This window comes from Carcharhinus amblyrhynchos, chromosome 19 (genome assembly GCF_965287045.1).
Source record: "Carcharhinus amblyrhynchos chromosome 19, sCarAmb.v2.hapA, whole genome shotgun sequence".
NCBI classification, from domain to species: domain Eukaryota; kingdom Metazoa; phylum Chordata; class Chondrichthyes; order Carcharhiniformes; family Carcharhinidae; genus Carcharhinus; species Carcharhinus amblyrhynchos.
Window position 1 is genome coordinate 17,766,208 of NC_137342.1, and position 26,011 is coordinate 17,792,218.

The following is a 26,011-nucleotide window of genomic DNA, read 5'->3' on the forward strand; positions in this document are numbered from 1 at the left end:
ATGTTCTATTCAGAATCAAATGTCACCACTATTTTATCAGAAGATACATCAAACCTAGGAGTTGTGGTTGGGGAATCATCTGCTAAGTACTATTTCTTTATGCAAATATTACTGTAACAGTGACCGATTGCTGTGTTAGATTTATTTTGTGAAACATATTAACCTTTAAGATGCAGCAGAGTGTTGGAATGATGGACTACCTCCTAGGTAGTGCATTCTAATTGTTTCTTTCCCCTTACAAATTATGATAACAAGACTCACAACAGCAGGTCAAAGTCCAACAGGTTTATTTGGTATCACGAGCTGACGGAGCGCTGCTGCTTCATCAGGTGAGTGTGGAGCAGCGCTCCGAAAGCTCGTGATACCAAATAAACCTGTTGGACTTTAACCTGCTGTTGTGAGACTACTTACTGTGCCCAGTCTAGTCCAACACTGGCATCTCCACATCATAGCTTACAAATTATGTTACTGTCTCAAATACCAACATGTGTGTGTCTGTCACACACACATATAAAAACTCAGGAGTAGTTTAATAGCAGTTGGAGCACTTGGCATGACATTGCATTCAAGGCTACAGGCCAAGTGCTGGTGAATGGGATTAGGTGGGAGATGTTTTTTGCCTGTCAGTGCTGACTCAATGGGCTGAAGGGCCTCTTCGGTACTGCATGCTTCTATGATTCTAATACTGCATTATCAATCTGACATTACAAATTAAACACTTAAAATAATATTTCAAATTATTAAATGCTGCTACTTCTTATTCAATTTTTCCTCTAAATTTTGTTTTTCTCTCCTTCCCCCATCTTTTCTCACCTACTTCTGTTACTATCCAATCTGGAGAGGGGACAATCAGGAAACAAATGCTTTCAATTGGCTAAAACCGACTTTAAAGAGTCACGCTGGAATCCTCTGGCCGTGTCCGTGGCTGAGATTCTCCAGTGCCGCTGCAGTGAATGGAGTTTTGGCTGAGCACCTCATCCTCCATTCTCACAGGCAGTGGGCCAGGTACGGATGAGGTCAGAGAATCCCGCTGTCACCTTTTATCCAATCAAGTAATGAAAGTATAGAAATTGACCATTTGCATCATACACGTGGCAAGTCCAATATTTAAGTTGGATTAATCTACTGTCTGTTAAAGTTCAGAGTACAATTTAAACAAACTAAACTTATGGGAAAATAGTGGGTGTCTGAGACTAGCAGAGAGCTAAAATGGATGTGGTAGGTTGAATGGCCATCTTCCGAACTGTAACCATTATGTGATTGTGTAAAAAGGTTGGCACTTTCATTTTTTCACAGTCTTAAGGAAAATGATGTGAGATGTGTAATATCACTCAATGAAACAGAATAGATATTATTGCAGCACAGTGGTTAGCACTGTCGCCTCACAGTGCCAGTTCAATTCCAGACTTGAGTGACTGTCCATATGGAGTTTGCACTGCCTCCCCGTGTCTGTGTGGTTTTCCTCTGGGTGCTCCAGTTTCCTTCCAAATTCCAGAGATGTGTGGGTCACGTTAATTGGCCATTCTAAATTGATTCTTAACGTCAGGGGGACAAGCAGGGTAAAATACTTGGGATTACAGGGATAGGGCCAGGGTGGGATTGTTGTCAGTGCAGGCTTGATGGGCTGAATGCCTTCCTTCTGCACTGTAGGGATTCTATGATTCTAAATTGGGAGCGTATCCTAAATTTATTTTGATAGCTCATTTCCTTGTCATAATTTAATCAACGTCACCATTAGTCAACAAGTTAAATCTTGTGTCAAGATTTTTACACCAGTTATTTGATCTCAGGTGGGGTCATTAACACTACTGTAATTATTTTAGTTTTAGACTATTTCATAAAACTTCATCACTAGTCACAGATCATCAGCATTTAAGGATTGCTAATGATATACAGAATAAATTCTTACACAACTGCTTTACCTCCTGTTGATAAATTAGGAATATATTCTCTTGATAAAGGATATTAAATGTCTCCAAATTATATATCACAAAATTGATTTGCATCTCAAATTGAACTGAATCATTGATAAATGGATTGATTCAAGTCATACAGAGTTCTGATAATTATATATAGCACATACATTTTTAAAAGAGTGCTTTAGAGCAATGAACTATCAATTGTACCCTTATAAATGAAACTATTAAAGGCAGAATAAACTCGTAATGCCTAATCTAATAGTTTGTAATTCCACAAAGAAGTGATGGGATAACTGAGCACAGACCATGAATAATTTCTCACTGTGCTTGTTACAGGAGTCGGTGTAATGTAAAAGGTAGTTTCCCAGTGAATGAAATAGAGTAAAAATGCTTATACATGTTCTGCCTGGTCAAGGTCACAGGCATGGGAGATTTCACACAGGCTGTGTAATGAACATGAGTGCATGAAACTCAAATTAATTGGATATTTCCTAGCTGGGTTAATTCTCCACATGATTTAACATAATGGCAGGAAATGTTCCCCTAATGGACATCATAGCACAACTTACCCGAGGTAGGCCGCGAACTGCCTGGAGGATTCGTTGTCTATGTGAAGAATTAAGGATGCCGATTTCCAATAAATCCTGGTCTTCCACAACATTGCTTCCCTAGAAAGGAGACCAAAGAAGAGAAACGTTATATAACTCCCACAATCCAAACGTGATTTCAATAACCCAATGAACATCTTCACTGTTTACAGAGGAGCCACGTTCTATAGTAAGCAATAGGTAAACTGTGGCCATCAAATAGTTACACATGCCATGAAATATCTCTGCGCTTGCTGGATGTTCTTTGAAGTTAACTTGCTTAGACATCAATTGAGTTGGAGATAAAAGAATGAAGCCTATTGTAAAGAAAATAAAGGAAGCAGAAGTAGCAAACTGGCTTTCCACAGACCTCATTGATTCTATGTAAAGAAAAGAAGACACTTTCTCTTACCCTGAAACAGTCAGTTCCTCAAAGTTTACAACTGTGGTCAATAGTACACAGCATGACATAACCAGGCAGTGCTTCAGCTGTTGTGCCATTCTGTTAACATGGGTTTCTTTTATTCAGATGCAATCTCTGCCCTGGAAGGGGCCTTGAATTTTTTTCCCAGAAATTAAATGCTAGTATTTGGCTATTCATTGTAAAGAAAGTGAATACCACAGGCAGGATAAATCATCACTTAGAAAGGCACAAATTGGTCAGTGAAAGTCAGCACGGTTTAGTTTGGGCAGATTGTTTCTTTTTAATTTAATCAAGGTTTTTGAGGAAATAATAAGGAGGATTGATGAGGGTAGTGTAGTAGATGTTGTCTGCATGGATTTTAGTGGGGCATTTGACAAGATCCCACATGGCAGACTGGCTAGAGGGATACAGGGGAAGTTGGATCCAAAATTGGCTCAGTGACAGGAAACAGAATAATGGTTGATGAAAATTTTGCAAACGGAAAGTGGTTTGCATTGGAGTTCCACAGGGCTCACTGTTGGAGCCCGTGCTCCTTGTTGTATATATTAATGATTTACACTTACATTTGGGAGACATGATTGGGAAATTTGCAGATGACAACATTGGTCGTGTAGTTGGTAATGAAGAAGATTGCTGTTGTCTCCAGAATTCTGTCAGTGGTTTAGTTGAGTGGGCAGAAGAATGGCAGATGGAAATTCAATCTGGAAAAATGTGCGATAATGCATTTGGGGAGGACAAACAAAGCAAGGGAATGCTCAATAGATGGAAGGATATTGAGAGGGATTGAGGCAGTGAGAGACCTTGGAGTGTAGGTCCACAGGTTCAGGAAGATAAGGTGGTTAGAAAAAAGCAGATGGAATGTTTCCCTTTATTGTTTCAAAGCATTGAATACAAAAGCAGGGATGTAATGCTGAAACTCTATAAAATGCTGGTTAGGCCACAGCTGGAACTTTGCATACAGTTTTGATCACCAGATTACAGGAAGGAGATAATTCCTCTGGTGAGAGTGCAGAGGAGATTTAAAATAATGTAGACAGAGCTTGAAAAGTGCAGCTCTGAGGAGAGTTTGGATAGACTAGGGTTATTTTCCTGAGTCACTTAAGTTTCCTTAGATTACCTGTAAAGACTCACATTCCAAACATTATTTTGTAAGTTGAGTTTGTGTCTTTATATGCCCTGTTTGTGAACAGAACTCCCACTTATCTGACAAAGGAGCAGTGCTCTGAAAGCTAGTGGCTTTTGCTACCAAATAAACCTATTGGACTTCAACCTGGTGTTGTGAGACTTCTTATTGTTTTCCTTAGAGAGAAATTTTCTAATTGAGGTGTAAAAATTATGAAGAGTCTTGATAGGGGAGACAGGAAAGGGCTATCTCCTTTTGCTGGGTTTGGTGGATTGGCCATGTTAAATTGTCCTTTAATGTCAGGGGGTACTAACCAGGATAAATGCATGGGGTAATGAAGTGATTGATAGGAGTAGAGGGGACCTGAGGAAAAGTGTTTTCACCCAAAGTGTGGTGGGCATCTTAAGTTCGCTGCCAACATTGGTGATTGAGGCTGAAACACTCAAATTATTTAAAAAGCTCCCTGGATCTGCATCTTAAGTGCTTTCTCTTTTATGGCTGCACAGAGAGATGGACTGAATGGCCTCTTTCTGGGCAAGTGTATTTCTATGTATTTTCATTCCTTTGTATCATTTCTACAGATATGCACAGATTACTATAAGAAATGTGAATCTTTTGATACTGTTTGTATTTTTAGACTGGGTGTGTGTGTGTTGTGAATTAATTTTTGTGCAAACTCCTGGAAGAAGGGTTAATTTTAGATGCGAGGTGAAAAATGGTCTTGAGATAAATTAAAGTCATGCTGTAATGCCGATCCATGGTGTGAACTGATAGCATACACAGGAGAAGGAAAATAGCGACAGATGTCCAAATTATGTTACCAGTTGTAATTGAAAGAAATGATTTGGACAAAATAGGTCAATGGACTTTAGAGCTATAACTGAATGAGTGTGTATGGGTTATTAATTCCAGCAAATGGTGGCACAGTGGTTAGCACTGCTGCCTTGCAGTGCCAGGGTTCTGTGTTCAATTCCTGGCTTGGGTCACTGGGTCTGTGAGGGAATTTACACGTTCTCCAGTGTCTGCGTCAATTTCCTCTGGGTGTCCAATTTTCTCCCACAGTCCAATGATGTGTGCGTTTGGTGGATTGGCCATGTTAAATTGTCCTTTAATGTCAGGGGGTACTAGCCTGGATAAATGCATGGGGTAATGGGGATAAGATCTGGATGGGATCGTGGTTGGTGCAAACTCAGTGGGCTGAATGACCTCCTTCTGCACTGTAGGATTCTATGATTACATAGGAGAAAATTAATGATGGGCTATTTAGGTGTTAAGGATATCCTGGTTGCGTTGTGACCATGGCTCTCCGATCATTGACAAATGGAATAACCGAGATTGAAGCCCAACAGCTATACTGGAACACAGCAAAAGTCCTGGCTCCAGGTGAGAACAATGGACAGTGAAAAGAGATTCCATTCACAGATTTCATGAAGATGCCAATTTCAGGAAGATTCAAGGAGAGAAAAGAAAGACAGATAATGGTTGAAGCATTAGAAAATGTGTATCCTCATTAGGAAGTGTTTGCTTTCCACCAATGTGAGTGACCTAATGAGGATACAACGCAATGCATTTTTCAATCAGTATCTGCAAGACAGTCCTGAATAATCCAAGGATGCTGATTTTGCGACAACATCGAAATTTAAAACCTTCTTAATATTAAAAGAAGAAAAATACGAAGATAAATGTGATTTATATTTAATGGTCAAATGAAGAAAGAAAGAAAGACTTGCATTTATATAGCAACTTTCACTGTATCAGGATGTTCTCAAAATGCTTTACAGCTAATGAAGTTATGTTTGAATTTTCGTCACTTGTTTAATAAAGTAGGAAATGCAGCGGGCAGTTTGGACACAACGAATGCCTGCCAACAGCAACGTGGTAAGGATCAGATAATCTGTCTGTTTGTCTTTTTTTAAATAATGTTGAGTGAGGCATAAATATGGGTCTGAACAAGGGTAAATGCCTCCCTGATCTTCTTTGTAATAGCACCATGGAAATGTTTACATGTACCTGACAGAGCAGACAGGACCGCAGTTAAGTGCCTCGTCTGACAGTGAGCGGTTCTGAGAGCTGTAATGACTTGAATTAGGCAATTGAGGTGGGCCTATTAGAATATCAACTCCCTGATTAGGAGCCAAATTGATGGCCAATCAGGAAGCCTCTTGCTTTGTACTTAACCAGGCGTGTCAGTTCCTCTGGGACTCCTAGTGTAGATGGCGAACTGAAAGCACTCTGTATGCTGCTGTCAGACCTGTAAATAAAGGGATCTTGGTGAAGGAACTTCTGCCTCCGAGGACTTATTACAAGAACTCAGCACTCCCACAGTACACTGCTGGGGTGTCAGCCCAGGATTTTGTGCTCAAGTTCTGGAGTGAAACTTGAACTCAGAGGCAAGAGTACCACCAACTGTGACATAGTTGACATGAACTGATCACCCACTCACTATATACCACTGGATGAAGTGTGGCTTTAAAGCGACATAGATTATTGATTAGAACATTCATACCTTGGATCTGATAAGAGTAGACGCATTTTCAAGACCCATATGGTGGGTGGCTGTTTTTTTTTTATCAAATGTAAACAATATCATCTTCAGCTCATAGTACTATTGAAAAATAAAATTTGTGTCTGGGGGAATTGCAAAATGGGTGACAGCAAATTGGCAGTCCGCTGGTTTTCGAAGTCAAATGAAGAAGAAAATGGGCATTATATTTTAATATTGTTATACAAAATCTATATGCTTAGAATACTGAGGAATCATTATCACCCATCTTACACAATTACCCAAGGTGAATACTTATTCTACATTGGTGGCACAGTGGTTAGCACTGCTGTCTAACAGCACCAGGGACCTGGGTTTAATTCCAGCCTTGGGTGACTGTCTGTGTGGAGTTTGCACATTCTCCCAGTATCTGTGGGGATTTCTTCTGGGTGCTCCTGTTTCCACCCACACTCCAAAGATATGCAGGTGCATTGGACATCCTAAATTGCCTTTTAGTGTCCTAAGATGTGTCACTCAGATAGATTAGGCCTGGGAAATGCGGGGTGGGGTGGGGGGTCATGGCAATACTGCGGAGGAGAGGGCCTGGGTAAAATACTCTCTCAGAGTGTTCATGCAGATGGACCGAATGGCCTCTTCTGCACTTTAGGGATCCTCTGATTGACTGTTATATTAGGTTGATATTTTGAATTTACCTTGGGTGAGCATTAGAAGTCGGGAGAAATTTTTTTCATAATCTCCTGTTATTGAAATGTTCACAATTCTTCCAGTGCATAACTTTAATTGGAAATGAACAGGGAATAGGGTGTGTTGAAAGGAGTGGGTTCAGAGTGCTAAATAGTCATATCCACTTCAATACTTAAAATATACCTTAAAAACATCATGGCCAGGAGACACCAGCAGGGGGTGCGTAGAAAGTTTTGTGACAGGCATTATGCAGGTGGTTTTTCGATTGTAATCAGCTCCCCATGCCAGAAATTGGTGTGGAGCTGATTATCATATTAAAATGAGCATTTTAATATGATTAATAGGCCCAGGGTGGTATTCTCCAGGCCTGCTAGCGTCTCCTCCCTGCACCGGAAATGGTTCCCTCCAGTAGCATTTACCACTGCTCCCCACTAATGGGGAACAGGCACCCTAATGCCACTGAAGGAAGGTCAGGGGCAGGAGGGTGCCCCTTAGGCAGTGCCTGCCTGGCACCGCCCAAAGAGCAAACTGACACTACCCACAGGGCAACCAGGCACTGCCCAACAGGCACCAGGCAGTGCCAGAGGATGTGAGGCCTCCTAAGGACGGGGCTATTGGAGGGTGGTTGGGAGGGGATACCCACTGCCACTCTGCATCGGTGGGAGAGGGACAGAGGAGGACATCAGGGCTGGTGAAAGTGATTATTTTTACATTTCTCTTAGTTTAGATAGAATACAGACGCCAATGAAGCTAACAGTTGGTGGAGGAATGACTTACCCACATAATAATGCAGTAAGAGATTTAAAGCATGCAACTATGATTTTAAGGCATATAAGTTGATATTTTAAATGCCTTTCAAGTATTTTACTGTCACTGAACATTTTCAGTCAATGCAAGGCAAAGGGCATAATGGGAAAATTGAATAATAGCTAATATGACTATTTCTGGGAGATTGCAAGGGAACACATTTTGAAGCTTTAATGAATAGTTGGTTTGCAGCCCAGACACAAATTAGACATAACCTCAGACATGAGGAGAAGATGTCTAGTCAATCCTGGCAGTAAGCCGGTGGGAAAACTCCATGTTGGCCATTATAGTAATGGCTGCCGTATCCAGGCAACAAGAAAATAATCAGACTAGGGTGGGAATAACATCCAGTTAGTAACAGACAAATAAGAAACCATTATGCTGGAAAGTACTGAGCAATAGGCTGGATTGTCTGACAGAAAATTACGTTGATGTATTAACATTAAATGACTTTATTCTAATGTAAGGCAGAGAGTTAGATTAAGAAAATGTATAACTGTCTTGATCTTTACAGATAACGAGAGCTTGTTTGAAGGGTCCTGGTATTCAGTACCAAGACCATCGTCAATAATCTCTCCCATTGATTACTGGTTTGTAATAAAGTTTTACCTTTATATTGTGACATTGGTTTCCTGAGTATATTTGCCACCTCATCGGAAAACCACTAACACTGGCCATTGGGGTAGGCGGTGGAGGGGAGGAATCAGAAGGTGATCAGGGCTGGCCATGGTTTGGGGGTGGTGGGGGCATAGGGACTGGCCCAGGGAGATCCAGGAGGCCAGCGACTGGGGGAGGGGGTGGTGAGGGTTCAGAAGGCCAGCAATGGGAGGTATTGCAGGGATGGTCAGCGATTGGAAAGGCTGGCAATCGGGGAGACCAGCAGATCAACGCATGTGCAGTGACGCAATGAGTGCTATGCTATTGGTCTCTTGGGTGGGAATAGGCCCCGCCCCCTAATTACCAGATTGCATCACAACAAGGCGTTCTACAATGCTCGGAGATTTGCTTTGTTAAGTGCGCCCAAAAAATGGACCGGAAATATTCCCATTTTCCTGCACACTGGTCACGTAGCTTTTTTGGGGGAGAATCCTGGCTCATAGCTCTTAACAATCTTGTCTTGTGCCACTATCTTCATGTGCAGAATTGGTGTGAAGCTAAAATATTAGCATTTGATACACGAAGGGAATAACACCATTCCAGAATTCCGCTCAATGCATACAGGATACTTAACCAGAGAGTATCTGAACAGTGAAATTCCACTGTGCATCCACTTCCATAAAGATCCTCAGTTGTGGGTTTCCACAGTTATGAAGTAACTGCCATAACACAGATTAACTGTCAACCAATTATTATTTGGAGTTTTTGATATCAGGAATTTTTTTTTGTTCATTCGTGGCACATGGGTGTCGCTGGCTGGCCAACATTTATTGCCCATCCATAGTTACCCTTGCAGGGTAACTGGAGGGCAGTTCAGAGTCAATATATTGCTGTGGCTCTGGAGTCACATGTAGGCCAGATCAGGTAAGGTTTCCTTCCCTCAAGGGCATTAGTGAACGAGATGGGTTTTCCAACATTTGATAATGATTTTATTGTCAACAGTAGATTCTTAATTCCAGATTTTTAAAATTGAATTCAAATTCTACCATCTGCCATGGAGGGATTTGAATCCAGGTTCCCAGAACATTAGCTGAGTTTCTGGATTAATAGTCCAGCGATAATACCACTTGGCCCATTGCCTCCCCTAAGAGCTAATAAGTCTTTGATGGTAGTTTCAGAGGAAGCACACAGGCCCTATCAATGCTTCAACATGAAAATTACTATCAGCTCGGCACAGTGGCAGTTCCCTTGTTTCTGATTAAGGCCTGTTAAGGCCATCTCTACTATAGTGACTCATGCATTAATGTTAACTAGATGTTTCAGTGCAATACAGGATGAACTCTTCATTGTCAGAAGTGTTGTTTTTCAATGATTTGTTAAGATGCTGTATGCCTGTTCTGATGACTGACAAGGAAGTTGCGGTTTATGGAGAGAATGGTAGGGGAAATTTCCTGGTAGATGGCCAACATTTATCGCTTAGCAAACACCATCAGAAAACCTGTAAACTGGCCATTTACCTCAGTATAATTTGTGGAATCTATGTGAGTGCAGTATTTCCCGAAAAAAAAACCTGCAAGTACCCATTAAAATAATCAATTGGTCACAAAATAGATTGGTAAAAGGTGCATCATAAATGCAAAAACAGAAAATGCTGGAAAATCTCAGTACGTCTGACAGCATCTATGGGGCGAGAATAGAGCCAATGTTTTGAGTCCAGATGACCCTTCATCAGAGCTGTGATGGAAGGTCATTTAGACTCAAAACATTGGCTCTATTCTCTCCCTACAGATGCTCTCCCACCTGCTGAGATGTTCCAGCATTTTCTGTTTTTATTCACATTCCAATATCTGCAGCATTTTGTACGAGAATGCAATTTATTTCTTCCCTCTATTACCATAACTCAATTTATCCATATTAGAAGGTTTACATCAACCCAGCATGAGATGCCATTGCCAATTGCAAAGCACGTCATTGGCATGGATTTTCCAGTCCCGTTATGGCGGGACCCCCCACGGGAGATTTGGCAGATTAGGCAGAAGTCCATTGACTTTCAGTGGGACTGGATGATATCAGGGGCAGGCGAGGTTGGAAAACTCTTATCCATTATTCCACTTCTCTGCATGATTCTTTTACATTTTGATCTCCTATTGAATTAACAGATGCAATAATTCAGATATCATAAACTTCACACACTATTGAAATCTTTGGAGCTACGCAGCATGCCAATCCAGATGCTTGTGTGTAACGTTTCGTGATATTTCAATCTGTTTGTGATTTGTTTTGGAAAGTGCTTCATTCTGACTTTATCTTCTAACACAGGCAGCTCCCAAATTATCACTAGCTAGATTATTCCCAATTTGGGACATGATTGAATAACACTGTTTTACTTATGGTCCAATGGAACAGTATTTCCTTAAGAAAATGTCAAGATATCACAGATAAATCCAGAGCCCATCCACATGGGATGCACATCCAACCAAGCAAAAAGAAAGAGACTGATTTAGAATCACACTGGTTGGATATAATTAGAAAAGACAATTGATGGGCAGCTGTTGAATCAATACCAAGAATATTGATTTTAGGAGTCAGTCTTACTTCCAAGAAACTAGACCTCATGACTTCTTCTCCAACCACATAACCCTCTGAGATGTCTGTGTTCCTCTAATTCTGGCCTTTTGCGTTTTTCAAATTTCTCCACCAATGGTGGCCTTGTCTTCAGTTTCCCAAGCTCCAGAATTCCCTCTCTAAACTTCTCCACCTCTCTACTTCACTTTCTTCCTGTGTGCCCGAGGGATCAACCTCCTAAAACCTTTTAAAGCAGAGGTGAGGAGGAATTTCTTCAGCCAGAGATTGGTGAATGTGTGGAACTCTTTGCCGCAGAAGGCTGTGGAGGCCAGATCATTGAGTGTTTTTAAGACAGAGATAGATAGGTTCTTTATTGATAAGGGGATCAGGGATTATGGGGAAAAGGCAGGGGAATGGGGATGAGAAAAAAATTCAGCATGATTGAATGGTGGAGCAGACTCGATGGGCTGAGTGGCCAAATTCTACTCCTATGTTTTATGGTCTTTAAGATACTTCTTAAAACATACTTCCTTGACCAAGCTTTTGGTATTTTGTCCTAAAATCCCCTTGTGACATATTTTGTTTTATAACGATCCTGCAAAACACCTTGGGACATTTCATTTCATTAAAGATGCCTTATAAATGTAAGTTTAAAGTTTATTTATTAGTGTTAGAAGTAGATTTACATTCACACTGCAATGAAGTTACTGTGAAAATTCCCCGGTTGCCTCATTCTGGCACCTGTTCAGGTACACTGAGGAAGAATGTAGCATGGCAAATGCACTTACCCCCAGCACATCTTTTGGGAGAAGACCGGAGCAGTCGGAGAAAACCCATGCAGACAAGGGGAGAACATGTAAATTCCATGCAGACAGTGACCCAAGGCTGGATCCCTGGTGTTGTGAGGCAGCAGTGCTAATCACAGTGCCAAACATATTATAGATGAACAAGCCTATTTTGGCAATAAATGCACTAACTGACACAAAATCTTTAAATGAATTGAATTTTAAATATTTTTCACGTCTTGTACACTTGCCTTCCTCATCTTTGCTTTCAAGCCAAATAGGGGTAAAGGGACATTGTAATTGATTAGCCACGATGTGGAGGTGCCGGCATTGGACTGGGGTGGGCACAATGAGAAATCTCACAATACCAGGTTAAAGTCCAACAGGTTTATTTGGGATCATGAGCTTTTGGACCGTTGTGTCTTCCTCTCCTCCACTCAGCTGATGAAGGAGCAGCTTCCCGAAGGCTCATGATTCCAAATAAACCTGTTGGACTTTAAGACTTCTTACAATTGATTAGATGATTCAATGCATGAATTCAAACGTGTTTCCTGAAAGTATTCCACATCAAATTTCATTACCCCTTTCAGGATCAAGTCAATTTGTAAGAATCATTTCTACACAAGATCTAAAGCAAAAACTGAAAATGCTGGAATAACCCCATCAGTCTGGCAGCATCTGGAGAGCGAGAGAGAGAGAGAGAGAGAGAGAAGCAGAGTAATCGGATGGGATTCTCTGATTTCTTCGCTGCTCGCGCTGCTGCAAACGAGAGTGGAGAATTTGGCATCCTGGCCAAAACTCCACTGATTCTGGGAGCACCGGAGAATCCCAGCCACAAGCGAGGATGGAGGATTTCTGCCAACATTTGAACTCCACAGTAACTCTTCTTCAAAAATTCAGAAGAATTATATTGGACTCAAGGCATTGGCCAGGATTCTCTGAGGGCCCGCTGCCAGCAAGACGGGAAAATTTGGCTTTCAGCCATATCTCTATTCACAGCAGCAGGACCGGGATCTCTGTTTCTCTCTCCACAGATGCTGCCTGACCTGGAGAACACTTGCAGTAGTTTCTGATTTTATTTTAATGTTTTAGTGATCAGGTCTCGTTTTTCAAACTATCTATGGACGAACAGAACGTTGGAAAGTATAACATGGGTTGGAACATACAAGTTTAAAGTTTATTTCTTAGTGTCACAGGTAGGCTTACTTGATAATTCTGCAATTATGTTACTGTGAAAATCCCTTAGTCGCCTCATTCTGATGCCTGTTCGGGGACAACAAGGGAGAATTTAGCATGGCCAATGCATCCAACCAGTATGTCTTTCGGACTGTGGATGGAAACTGGAGTACCCAGAGGAAACCCACGCAGACACAAGGAGAACGTGCAAACTCCACACAGACAGTGACACAAGCCGGGAATCAAACCAGAGTCCGTGGCATTGTGAGGCAGCAGTGCTCACCGCTGTGCCGTGGTACCACATTAAGAGAGATCATTCTATAATTGCATTTGGCCTCAGTGAGACTACTTCTGGAGTACCATACAGAGGTACAAATGACCCATTTTAAAATGTTGTCATCAGTAAAATGAAGCATTTTAGATTGGCCCCAGGACAGAACTATCAGAAGAGGCGAGCTACCCTGAAATGTTTCTCTCTGCAAGACTGAGGTCTGATATAATGTGCAGAGTGACGCGCTTAACGAACATGGAATCAGTTTACTTTTAGCGTTGGAGCTAGAATTATATACCATAGCTTTGACATAGAGATGGCAAAAGAAGGCAGTAACGTCTGTCCAATTAAACGGTGATAAATATGTGGAATAGATTACCAGCAATGATTCAAGATTAATAACATATAGGATTGCCACAGGAACATTTGGTAAGGAGTTGGTTAAGCCTGACACATTAACGTCTGAATGTTCTTATTCTGAACCACTAAAGACAAACATGAGATACCTCCAGCATTCGAGGAAGTTCAAATGAGTCAGTCAACAGAAAGTTACTCATCAATTTGCTGCAAACTCAATCAAATGTCCCTAATGCTCATGCTGTGGAGTAAATATAAACTTTGAAGTTAGCTCACCAAATGTTGTGATTAGCGGTGTAATTGAGTCGACAGTTTCTTCTACAAGCGGGCTATTTTACAGATGCATGGCTGAACATGCTGATACTTCCCTCCCAAGTTTGTTCCTTGTTTTCTTTTTAATCAAAAGGCTGATGAGGAAATAACCATTTTAGGTCTAACGAAGGTCCATTAAGAGTTTGAACCTTTATAAAGTTATATCCTCGGTCGTTCAAAGACATCAAAGAGTACAAATCGATGACTTCAAAACCAATCTTTCCTGAAGCTAAAAATATTAGAGAAAGTGAGATGCATATATCACAGGCGGCATGGTGACACAGTGGTTAGAACTGCTGTCTCACAGTGCCAGGAACCCGAGTTCGATTCCAGGCTTGGGTGACTGTCTGTGTGGAATTTGCACATTCTCCCCATGTCTGTGTGGGGATGCTCCGGTTTCCTCCCACAGTCCAAAGAAGTACAAGTTAGGTGGATTGGCCATGCTAAATTGACCCTTAGGGGGACTAGCAACGGTAAATGCATAGGGTTATGGGGATAGGGCCTGGCTGGGATTGCTATTGGTACAGGCTCAATGGGCGAAATTGCCTCCTTCTGCACTGTAGCATTCTATGATATATCTTGATTCATTATCTGAATTGGCCACAATTTGTGGGATTATGGTATTTCTTACCAAGCTGTTAATTGGATATCCCTTATTACTGAGGCACTAGGGAAAGGAAATTGATTAACCTGCTCAGTCACTCAGTATGGTGGTGGGAGGAAGGAAGAGAGATGGAATAGCTTTTTTACTTATTACTGAGGAAATAGAAAAAGGAAATTGATTAACCGTCTCAGTCCCTCAAAATGGTGGCGGGAGGAAGGAAGGGAGATGGAGTAGCTTCTTTACTTAATTGGGACATTGGAAGGGAGAAGGAACAATCTCTTTAATCACTCAACACAGGGTAGGGGTGGGGAAATGACCTATTTACTCACTGGGGTTGAGGCGAGAATCTAATTTATTGGACAAAGCAGCTTGGGCAATAATTAACACGTCACTTAAATAGAACCCTTCAGGTAACTGTGTCACAGTAGCATCAGCAGTGAAAGAATTCTTGACCATGCCAGACTTTGTGCTATTTCCAAACATAAAACAAAATTGGGGTTATTATCTTCTTCAAGCGTTTCTCAGTTTGCTCCTGAGTTTCTAAAGGCAGACACCATTCTGACTGCTGCAGGATTTCATTCTTGTTAAGACTGAAACAATCTCACTTTTCAAAGTTTTGTGGAGCCCACTGACTTTAATCCTTCATGGTACATTCACCAGATGGTGATGTTATACGATTTGACTCTTCCCCTTCTGTTGTGTGGATGCTCATGTACCAAGCCATGAATTTTTTTTTTATGGGATGGGGCTAAACAAAATTTTAGCGTAATCAAGTGATTACAAGAGCCAAAAGCAAAAAGTCTAAAGCATAATTATTGGCACTCTCTTTTATAGCGTTGCAAATTACTCAACAGATTTCCTATAATTTCCCCATGATTACAGAACACTTCCCCATGTTTGTAATCATGTCAAAATTACAAGTACCACTACAGTTAACAACGTCTTAAAAGATGAACAAATATAATTCCTGTATGCATAATTTCTTGGGAAGTGTATCCTTGCCTTGAGGTTTCTATGGTTCTTCGAAAACAGGGCGTCACTGACTAAAGATTTCTATTTAAATTGACATATAATCAAATTATTTTAATTTTCAAATAGAATCAATTTTGGGATATGGATGCCATTGGCGAGTTCAGCATTTATTGCCCATTTTAGTTGCCGTTGAAAAAATGGCATGAGCCTTATACTTGAACGGTTGCAGTCTCTGTGGTGGAGATATCACGATAGTTCCAGTGTTTGATGCAGCAGCACTAAAAGAAAGGTGATATATTTCCAAGTGTCAGTGGTGTGGGACTTGGAGGTGATGGTACTTTCAACCATCTGTTACCCTTGTCCATGTGGTGGAAGACATGGGCTTGGAATGAGTTGACAAAGAAGCCTTGTTGATTGCTGCACTGCATCTCCTAGATGCAGACACTGCGACCATGGTGCAGCAGTGCTGGAGAAAGTGACTCTTCACGCTGGTCGATGGGTTGTCCATCAAGTGGACTGTTTTGGCCTTGATAGTGTCTAATCCATGTATTGTTCTGTTGAAGCCAAGTACAGCACATTTCATCACAAACCTGACCTGTGCCTTGTAGGTGGTGTAGCGGCTTTGGGGAATTAGGTTGTGAGCCATTCACTACAGAAGAGCCACCTTCTGACCTGATCTAGTACCCGTGGCATTTAGATAGCTCATGCAGTTGAACATCTGGTCAATGGCACCCCAAGATGTTGATGGTGATGAGAAAGCCAATGAATGCTATGGGGAGCTAGTTGGACTCTCTCGTGTGAGGTATTAATTGCCAGCCTCACTTACTAGCCCATTAATGGATGTTGTCCAGATATTGTTGCGTGCAAGCTTGACTGCTCAATTATTTGAGGAACTGCAAATTGAACTGAACACTATATAATTATTGATGAATATTCTCACTTCTGACCTTATAACGGAGGAAAAAAATCATACACCTGATGATAGGTTTAGGACCTGACCTGAGGAACTCCTGTTTGTTATATTCCAGATAGTCAGGTGATGAAAATCACAGCCTAATCCATACACACTCAAAAATATTTATTTATCGATGTACACATTACAAGCAAAAAAAAATATACATCTATATATAGGAGACAAGTGAATCTCAGTTAATGACCACCACTTAGTACAATTAAATACTCAATTAATATACAATTACCACTATTTTGCCATTGAACTCAGATGATTAGCTCCAATCATCAAAACCATTTTCAATAGTGATGATTCCAGACACTAGAGAGTTTTCCTCCTTAAATCAGTGATTTCAGCTTTACTAGGGATCCTTGCTGCTATATTAGGTTGATTGCTGCCTTGATGTAAAGGGCAGTGACAGCCTGGGCATCTCTGGAATTCAGCTCTTTTGCCCATCTTTGGGCCAAGGCTGTAATTAGGTCTGGAGGTATTGGTAGAATACAAACTGAGTCAGTGGGCAAGTTTCACACCAGCCATGTCCCAGCAACCGTGCTAATACCCTGCTGATCCCCCTGACAGTCAGAGGCAATTTACCATGGCCAAGCCACCTAACCTGCACATCTTTGGACTGTTATTACTGATTAAATGATGTTTGATAACACTGTCAAAGACATCTTCTGTTACTTTGCTGATGATTGTGAATAGGATGATTCAATGGTAATTGGTTGGGTTGGATTTGTCCAGCTTTTTTCTGGACAGGGCATACTTGGAGCAATTTTCCGCATTGTTGATCAGATTCGAGAGTAGCAGTACTGGAGCAAGGCACTGGCTAGTTCTGGAGAATGAGCTTAATCAGGGTGTTGTCTGAATCCAGTGCATTCAGCCCTTTCATGGTCTCACAGGGAGCAAACTGAATTCACTGATTCTATGTGGCAATTTCAAGAGGGGGATAAGAAGGAGAATCCACTCACGCGTCTGGCTGACAATAGCTATGAAACCTTCAGTCTTGTCTTTCACACATGTGCTGGGCCCTACCATCTTTGATGGAAATGTTCACAGAGTCTCCACTGGTTGCATAATGGTCAATTAAAATTCACAACTGAATGTAGCAAGAGCTTTGTCTTCATAGTTCTGTTTCTGCTGTCTGACATGCATATAGTCGTGCGTTGCACTCTCCGCAAAGCAACATTTGATGCCTGATGCTGCTCCTGGTATACTTTTCTACACTCCTCACTGAACCAGGCTTGGCTATTTGGATTGATGAAGATGGAGGAGTGAGACACACACTGTTCTATAAGGTTCAAAGATATGTGGGTTAGGTTGATTGGCCATGCTAAATTGCCCCTTAGTGTCAGGAGACCAGTAGGGTAAGTATGAGGGGTTATGGGAATAGTACCTGGGTGAGATTGTGGTCGGCGCAGACTCGATGGGCCAAATGGCCACCTCCTCCACTGTACGGATTCTGTGATTATATGATTCTGTGATGTTTCATATTGCAGAGGAATGTAATTCTGTTGCCGCTGACCTATAGGGCCCTTCGAGTGGCACAGTGGTTAGAATTGCTGCCTCACAGCGTCTGCCACCTGGGTTCAATTCCCGGCTTGGGTCACTGTGTGCGTGGAGTCTGCACGTTCTTCCAGTGTCTGCATGGGCTTCTGCCGGGTGCTCCGGTTTTCTCCCACAGTCCAAAAGCTGTGTATTGGTCATGCCAAATTCTCCCTCAGTGTACCTGAACAGGTACTGGAGTTGGCGACGAGGGGATTTTCACAGTAACTTCATTGGGTGTTAAGGTAAGCTTACTTGTGACACTAATAAATAAACTTTTTAAAAAAAACTTAGCACCTCAGGGAAGCCCAGCTTTTGTCTATCAAATCTGTCCTTAATCTACCTCACTTGGTCCAGTGGTCAAGTCACACAACATAAAGCTGGAATTTTGTTTCTTAAAGAATGGTGTGTCCTCCCAAAAGCAGCATGGATAGATGCATCTGTGACAACCACACTGATTTTTATTCCCTCGGATAGATTGCTGATTTTCTATGCCACAAATTCCTTCACCATGTCCCTGAATTGTATGAATTCTCAGCAAGAATGTAAGATTAAATATATTTTCATCCTCATTTTCCGATTAAAAATGAAGAGGCTCAATTCTGACTATTGAGAAGAACTGTTGCTAAGGCAACGATGGATAATGAAGTATAAAAACACAGGAAAGGGAGTGACCTGGATATGAACCTGCAACATTTTGCTTCACTATGGTTCTCAAAAAAACAATCAAATTAAAGTAAGTTTTAATAGATTATTCACCACCACATTTCCTGAGGTGGCTTCTGCACCGTGCATTATTTTGTTTGTGACAAAAATCGCTTTGTAATGTAGCTTTTTCACGTTTTCCGTCAGAGGCAATAAAAATTCTTATTCTTCCTAAACTGGCATAAAAGCTAACGCTTTTTCAAAGTATAAAATTGTCCTGCAATCATTTTCTTGAGAGAGCTTTTGACAATTGAGTTCTTTTTGATAATATATCTCTTGCTAATGGTGAAGCTTTCAGTACCCAGTCTCAAGCACTGAAGAAAGCAGGAAGTGGACCACCCTGAGAAGGAAAGATTGGTGCTTTCAAAACGCAGGGACTGAGGTGAGAAAAGGCCATTTGGCTCACCAGGAAAGTGTTTTATATTCACAACTTTTCTGACTGTGGACTCTGCACCAATGTTCCTCCTCAGGGAGCAAATGACCAATCACTTGGAGAATCTCCAAGATGACAAAGCTCAATGACCCTAATCTTAGAGTGACACAGTGGTTAGCACTTCTGCCTCACAGCACCAGGGATCCGGGTTCAATTCTTGGTTCAATTCTTGGATGACTGTCTGTGTGGAGTTTGCACTTTCTCCCCATGTCTGTGTGTGTTTCCTCCAGCTGTTCTGGTTTCCTCCCAAAGTCCAAAGATGCTCAGGTTATGCGGATTGGCCATGCTAAATTAGTCCCTTTGTCCCGAGATGTATAAGTTAGGGGAATTAGTGGGGTAAATAAGTGGGGCTATGGGGATAGGGCCTGGATAAGATGCTCTGTTGGAGAGTTGGTCTAGACCCAATGGACCAAATGATCTCTTCTGCACTGCAGGGATCCTAAGATTCATTCTATGAAAAAAATGCCACCATTCAGTACTAAAGGCACGACGAGGAAGAGTGCCTAATATTAACACTTTGGGCAGAATTTTACTGGTATGATCCCACCCGAAGCCAATGGAGAATGCTGTTCTCTGAGCCTCGCTTGCCCCTGGAATCGGGATGGGCGTGCCAGTAAAGTTGAATAATTAAAAATAGTGAGACAGAACGTAATGTTTCCAGTGTCAAATGGTTCAGTGTGATCATATTCTGATATTAATTCAACTATTTTCTTGAAGGACTGTATTAACATTGCATCACCTAGTTTTCTACGTGTATTCAGTATGGCTTCCAGGGTATGAGGACATTTTTTTCAATCTCCATCCGAGTCAAATTTTCGACAGAATCCCACAACTAAAGAGTAAAAGCTGAGATGGTAGGCTTTTCCTCTGCGAGAAATGAGTGCATCTGACAATTTTAAATGTCAAACACTTGTGCTCTTTAGGCACAGGGAGTTGTATTATAAAATAAAATGCAGCAACAATTCATATGTCACTAGCATTGTGGACTATTGTTCCGTTACATGGAAAATTAGTCCTTTACCTTACAAACTGCTTCTTATAGCAAATCATGACTGGAATGCATGGCATATGGGATGATATTCCCAAATAGAATAAGCTGAAGTATCACAAACATATCTGCAAATGAATGTGGTAATACAAAGATATCAATTAAAAAGGAAGAGAGAAGTAACCAGGGTCAAATGGTGCCAACTGGTTCTATAGTCAGAACTGCAATGAGGCAATTTATAGAGCAGTTAAATGGCTGAGTGGATCAGCAGGGAACTCTCTGGATTATTACAGCACAATTGAATACTATTGCAGGAATTTGCTCTCACTCTACATTTTTGTAGTGTAGATGAATAAGTATGGTACACTTTTCAAATAGCGTCATGTTGAAGCGTCAGCCGCAGCCCAGTTGCCAGCACTCTTGGAGTCACAAGACTCTGAATCCCATTCTTACCCCAGGACCTGTGCATACAAATTAAAGTTGACACTCCAGGGGCAGCAGTGAGGGACTGCTGTACTGCCACTGGCGCCATCTTTTGGATGAGATATTAAACTGGGGCCTTTTCTGCCCTCTCAGCCAGGCCAAAGAATAGCATGGGAGTCATTTTTGGTGTCCTGGCCAATATTTATCCTTCAATCAACATCGCAGAAAGATTACCCGGTCATCATCTCATGGCTGATTTTGGAAGAAAGTTGGCTGTTGCATTTGCCACAGGACTCTTATTTAAAAGTACTTTGTGATGAAACGGTTTGGAATGTCCTATAGTTGTGAAAAGTGCTATCAAAACGCACACCTTTCTTTTATTTTCTCTTTTTTCATAACGTGCATTGCAAAGGAACTAAACTCAGGTTGAAGGATCTTTTTATTGTGCCAGTGCTCTCATTATCCAAACTCAAGTCTTTCTGAGCAATCAGTCACATGGCAGTGATATGAACCAACTAACCAGGAAGATGCAATAAGATTAGATAAATGGAGACCAGAGAAACATTATCTACACCTGTTCTAATCTTTTACACCTCAATCAAATTTTATTGGCTCCAAGGAGAACAAACCCAGTTTCCCCAGCCTAATCTTGTCACTAAATTGTCTCGCCCCCTGGAACCATTCCAGTAAATCCCCTCCACGCTTGCTCAAGGGGCCTCACATCCTTCCTGAAATGTGGTGACCAGAATTGGATGCAACACTGGTTGTGGTCTAATCAAAAAACTTTACAAATGTTCAGCATAACTTCACCGCTTTTAAACACTACCTCCGTTTATGAAACCCAAGCTTCTCTATGCTTTGTTAACTGCTCTCTCAAAATGTTCTGTTCTGTACATGAACCCCTCACTCCCTGTGCCTTTTTTAAACCTTTGTCATGAAGTTCATATACTGCCTCTCCCTTTCCTTCCTGCCGATATGTACCACTTCACATTTCATTGTATTGATTATTCCATCTGCCATATATCTGCCCCTCTGTTGGTCTGTGTCCTGTTTGGTGTCATTGGCAAATTTTGAAAATTTACTCTGCTATTCCAAAATTATGTACATATCAAAAATAGCAGTGGTGCCTGCACTGAATCTTCAGGGCCAATACTGTCTATCCTTCCTCCAGTCTGAAAAACAGAGCCATTTATTTACCTTGTCCGATTACCAAAATCAACTATTTACCTCCTGCTACATCCAGGAACTTTTTTCTTCTTGAGACTGGAACAGATAATCCCACTTCTTCCTAGAGAATAGCTTAATAAGTTAAGCAGCTTTATCTTGATGTTATTGGTCCGAGTCTTTCCTTAATGTGTTAGTCTTTGTAAACATGCAGGTGCATTTCCAGCCAATATACCCAAAGAGGAAAATGCCTGGACTGATCAGATAACACGTGCTCTTCACTCTCGGATGTGTATATTGGCAGCTATCCGTTCAACTAACAATAGGTGTGGATTTCTCGAAGCAGTACCCTGACTATTGATATCTCAAGGGGGTGAATATGTTGTGGGCAGTGTGGGATACATGTCCCTCAATGGATGGCGGTCCCATCCTTGAGAGTTGCCCGTTGATCTGATCGGTTGGCAGCTCTTGCAGACCCAGCAGCAGTGGGACTACAGGCAGTCCCAAGAAGAAAACCACCTGGACACCGGACTCGGGGACGCCTGCAATTTTGGGAAGAGGAGCAATGGCACATGCCAGAGAAGGGTAGGGAGTTCAGGTTTTTGGACACACAAAGGAAGGGTGCAATCTTGAGATTACCGTTTGTGTGCATAGGGCACCCCCAAAGGAGTTAACCCCCCCTTCCAGCACCAACCGTATTGTGGCAGCACAGGCAGAACTAGGCTATTAATTGCCCCTTAACTGGGTTGTTAATGGCCTCAATAGGACGAAGGGGTGATGGGCTAACTACTGCCTTTTGCACCCAGTGTATTATGGGAGACAGATAAGGGTGAGTGGGAAGATAGTGGGTTAGCTACCTGTCATATTGTGAATACCTCCCCCCCAAACAACATGCCTGGAATACCAAGGAGTGCGATATGCAGGTGTGAAACAAAATTCTATGGCCAAATGGCCAATGATCATAGTTCTTAAATGGCCACGGTTGTGTTGTGATACAGATATAGATGGGGATTGGGGTGAAGGGTGGGAGTATTTTCCAATTCTGAAGACAGTGGCCTAACTCTTCCAATATCCAGAGCAGCAAACTCTGGATGTAAGTTTGTGTTTCACAATGGGAATCTGAGCATGCTCACGGGCACTGAAGCAGCTACGGAAACATCCAATGCACTGAATTCCACTACCGCCGCCCTCCACAAAAGTCTCTAACACAGACCTCAGGGACCTGGCCAGATATGGAGGACTCACCTGAATACTTACCAAGGCTCTGTTACCCAGGTTAATTGCTGGTCTAATTTAATGAGTGATTAGCAAACATAACTCCATTGAGCACTACAACCATCTCTCCCCCTCACCCTATCCTACCTACTGACCCAACCAATCCCCCAAGCTAATTGCTCCCCTAATCTATCTGTACACTGTGACCTGACTGCCAACACTTGAACACCAACTATCCCCCAACCTCTGCTGATTAACCCCCAAACCCAACTACTGTCTCCCATCTCACAACCCATCCAGTCATTTACTCAACCACCCATTCACCCACCCCAACTCTCTCACCCACCTACTCACCCCAACTGACTCACTCACCTACTCACCCACTTACTCATTCACTCACCTATTCACTCACCCACTTACTCATTCACTCACCTATTCACTCACCCACTTACTCATTCACTCACCTATTCACTCACCCACTTACTCATTCACTCACCTATTCACTCACCCACTTACTCATTCACTCACCTATTCACCCACCCCAACTCTCTCACCCACCCACTCACCCCAACTCTCTCACCCACCCACTCACACCACTCTCTCACCCACCCACTCACACCACTCTCTCACCCACCCACTCACACCACTCTCTCACCCACCCACTCACACCACTCTCTCACCCACCCACTCACACCACTCTCTCACCCACCCACTCACACCACTCTCTCACCCACCCACTCACACCACTCTCTCACCCACCCACTCACACCACTCTCTCACCCACCCACTCACACCACTCTCTCACCCACCCACTCACACCACTCTCTCACCCACCCACTCACACCACTCTCTCACCCACCCACTCACACCACTCTCTCACCCACATACTTAGAGAGCTTTAAAAACTCACTTGAATATGGCAGCTAATGTCACAAAAGAGGGGCATGTCTTCCTTTTTCCCATCTTCCTCTGAGCTCGCTGACCTTACAGAGGGATGGCCACCCTGACCCATCCCTACTGCAGCAGGGATCAAAAGTCCCAGCTGAAAGAAAACTGTCTGGCCAGGGCACAGAAATCTTCATGGGCAGTGCCAATGCTCTCAACATCATTGCTGACTGGAAGATATTGGCCATTATGTGACATTTGTGATGCTGTGCTGATATTTTCATGCTCTGAATAATTCAATGACCAAATTACAAAAAATACATTTCTAATTTCCATTGAAAAATATATTATGCTATAACAGAAATATATACCCAGTTCCTTGGTGTTCAACCTTGGCTCAGTGGTAGCATTCCTGCCTCAAAGTCAGAACTTATGGGTTTAGTCCTGGCAAGTGGAAATGAGTCAGCATACAGAGTTAACTTTTGGCTCTCCATTGGACACTTAGGTCTGATGGAAGAAGAATTGCTTCTTCCAGGTCACCATATCTCAGACAAACATGGGACCAGTCAACCTCGAAATACTGGGTCATCGGTGGGGAATTGGTGTCCAATATGAGGGAAGTGGCAACATCCACTTCACCACTAGTGAATCAGGTTACGAGTTGGTCACATTCATTCCCAGCACCACTGACACACAGTGGCAGCAGTGTGTACCATCAACATGATGCACTAAAACATAACTCACCAGAGCTCCTTAGACAGTAGTTGTTACCATTTATCTGGGCAAGACCAACAAGGTACATCAGAACATCACCACTTCAATGTCTCCGTCCAAGCTATTCACCACCTTGACTTGGAAATATATCGCCGTTCCTACACTGTCACTGAATTAGAATTCTAGAACTCCCTCCCTAGCAGCACTGTGGGTGTACCTACACCATATGGACTGCCATGGTTCAGAGCAGTAGCTCACTAGCACCTCTTCATGGGCAATTAGGGATGGGCCATAAATGCTGACCTAGGCAGTGATGCCCACATCCCATGAATGGTTAAAAAAGAACATTTAAGAAGAGGTCTTCATTATAGAACTAACCCAGATCATGGTCTAGTGGATGGAAAAGCAACGGAAGAAGCAGGTTGTCTCATGAGCCATGACGCACAGGGGAGAAGTTTATGATTTTGCAAATATAGCAAAACCATCTTGATCTTCAGATTATTCTCCGACAGACTAAACCACAGTGCTAAAAGGAAAAGATAAGAATCCAGGCTACATTTTTAAAATTCATTTTACAGGGCGTGAGAGTCACTGCCCCTAACTGCCCTCCATTTCAGAGCCAACCATATTGCTGTAGCTCTGGAGTCACATGTAGGTCAGACCAAGTAAGAACGGCAGATTTCCTTCCCTAAAACCAAATGGGTTTTTACGACAATAGTTTTGTTCGTCATTCGAGTTCTTAATTCCCAATTTTTACTGAGTTGAAATTTTTCTATCTGCTGTGGCAGAATTTGAACTCAGATCCCCAAATCCGGAGTACTGGTCCAGTGGCCATCCCACTGTGCCACTGCCTCCCCTAGTCTAGCATCCTGGATGGAGTATTACAAGCCTGCTGGAGGTGGAACGCTTTTACTCGTTGTTGTGGTTACAGTGATAATGTCTTTGCAGACAGGGTTAACATTCTAGGCATGATGCTGCAGGAATCAGGAGTGCAAGTGACTGCATCAGTCACACATTCCTAACACTGGGAGCACTGATTGCACTAACTTATGAATGGGAGAGAATAGCACCATTTGCATGCAAATCTGATGAGCTGCTGATATAGTTAATGATTCTATAACTGCTATAACTACACTTACGATGTGTCACAAAGAAATATGAATGGTTGGTAGTGAGTTTCAAGCCAGCAGCTCAATCATGACATTATAAGACTTAAAAATGCATTTTGGACAGTTTCTGAGCATTAGCCAACTCCTGATGATTTACACAATTCATTTCACACTGACCTCAACCATGATAAC

The 26,011-nt window shown here is 42.1% G+C and overlaps 1 protein-coding gene across 14 annotated transcripts in view; it reads right to left on the minus strand.

The window, feature by feature from the left end:
• anks1b (ankyrin repeat and sterile alpha motif domain containing 1B) overlaps positions 1-26,011 on the minus strand; it is an 833,073-nt gene that overhangs the window by 72,097 nt on the left and 734,965 nt on the right. For all 14 annotated transcript variants that reach the window (XM_080207323.1, XM_080207312.1, XM_080207324.1 and 11 more), the window contains one exon: positions 2,489-2,587. In XM_080207323.1, coding sequence (XP_080063449.1) covers positions 2,489-2,587 — 99 coding nt within the window. The remainder of the gene's footprint in view (positions 1-2,488; positions 2,588-26,011) is intronic.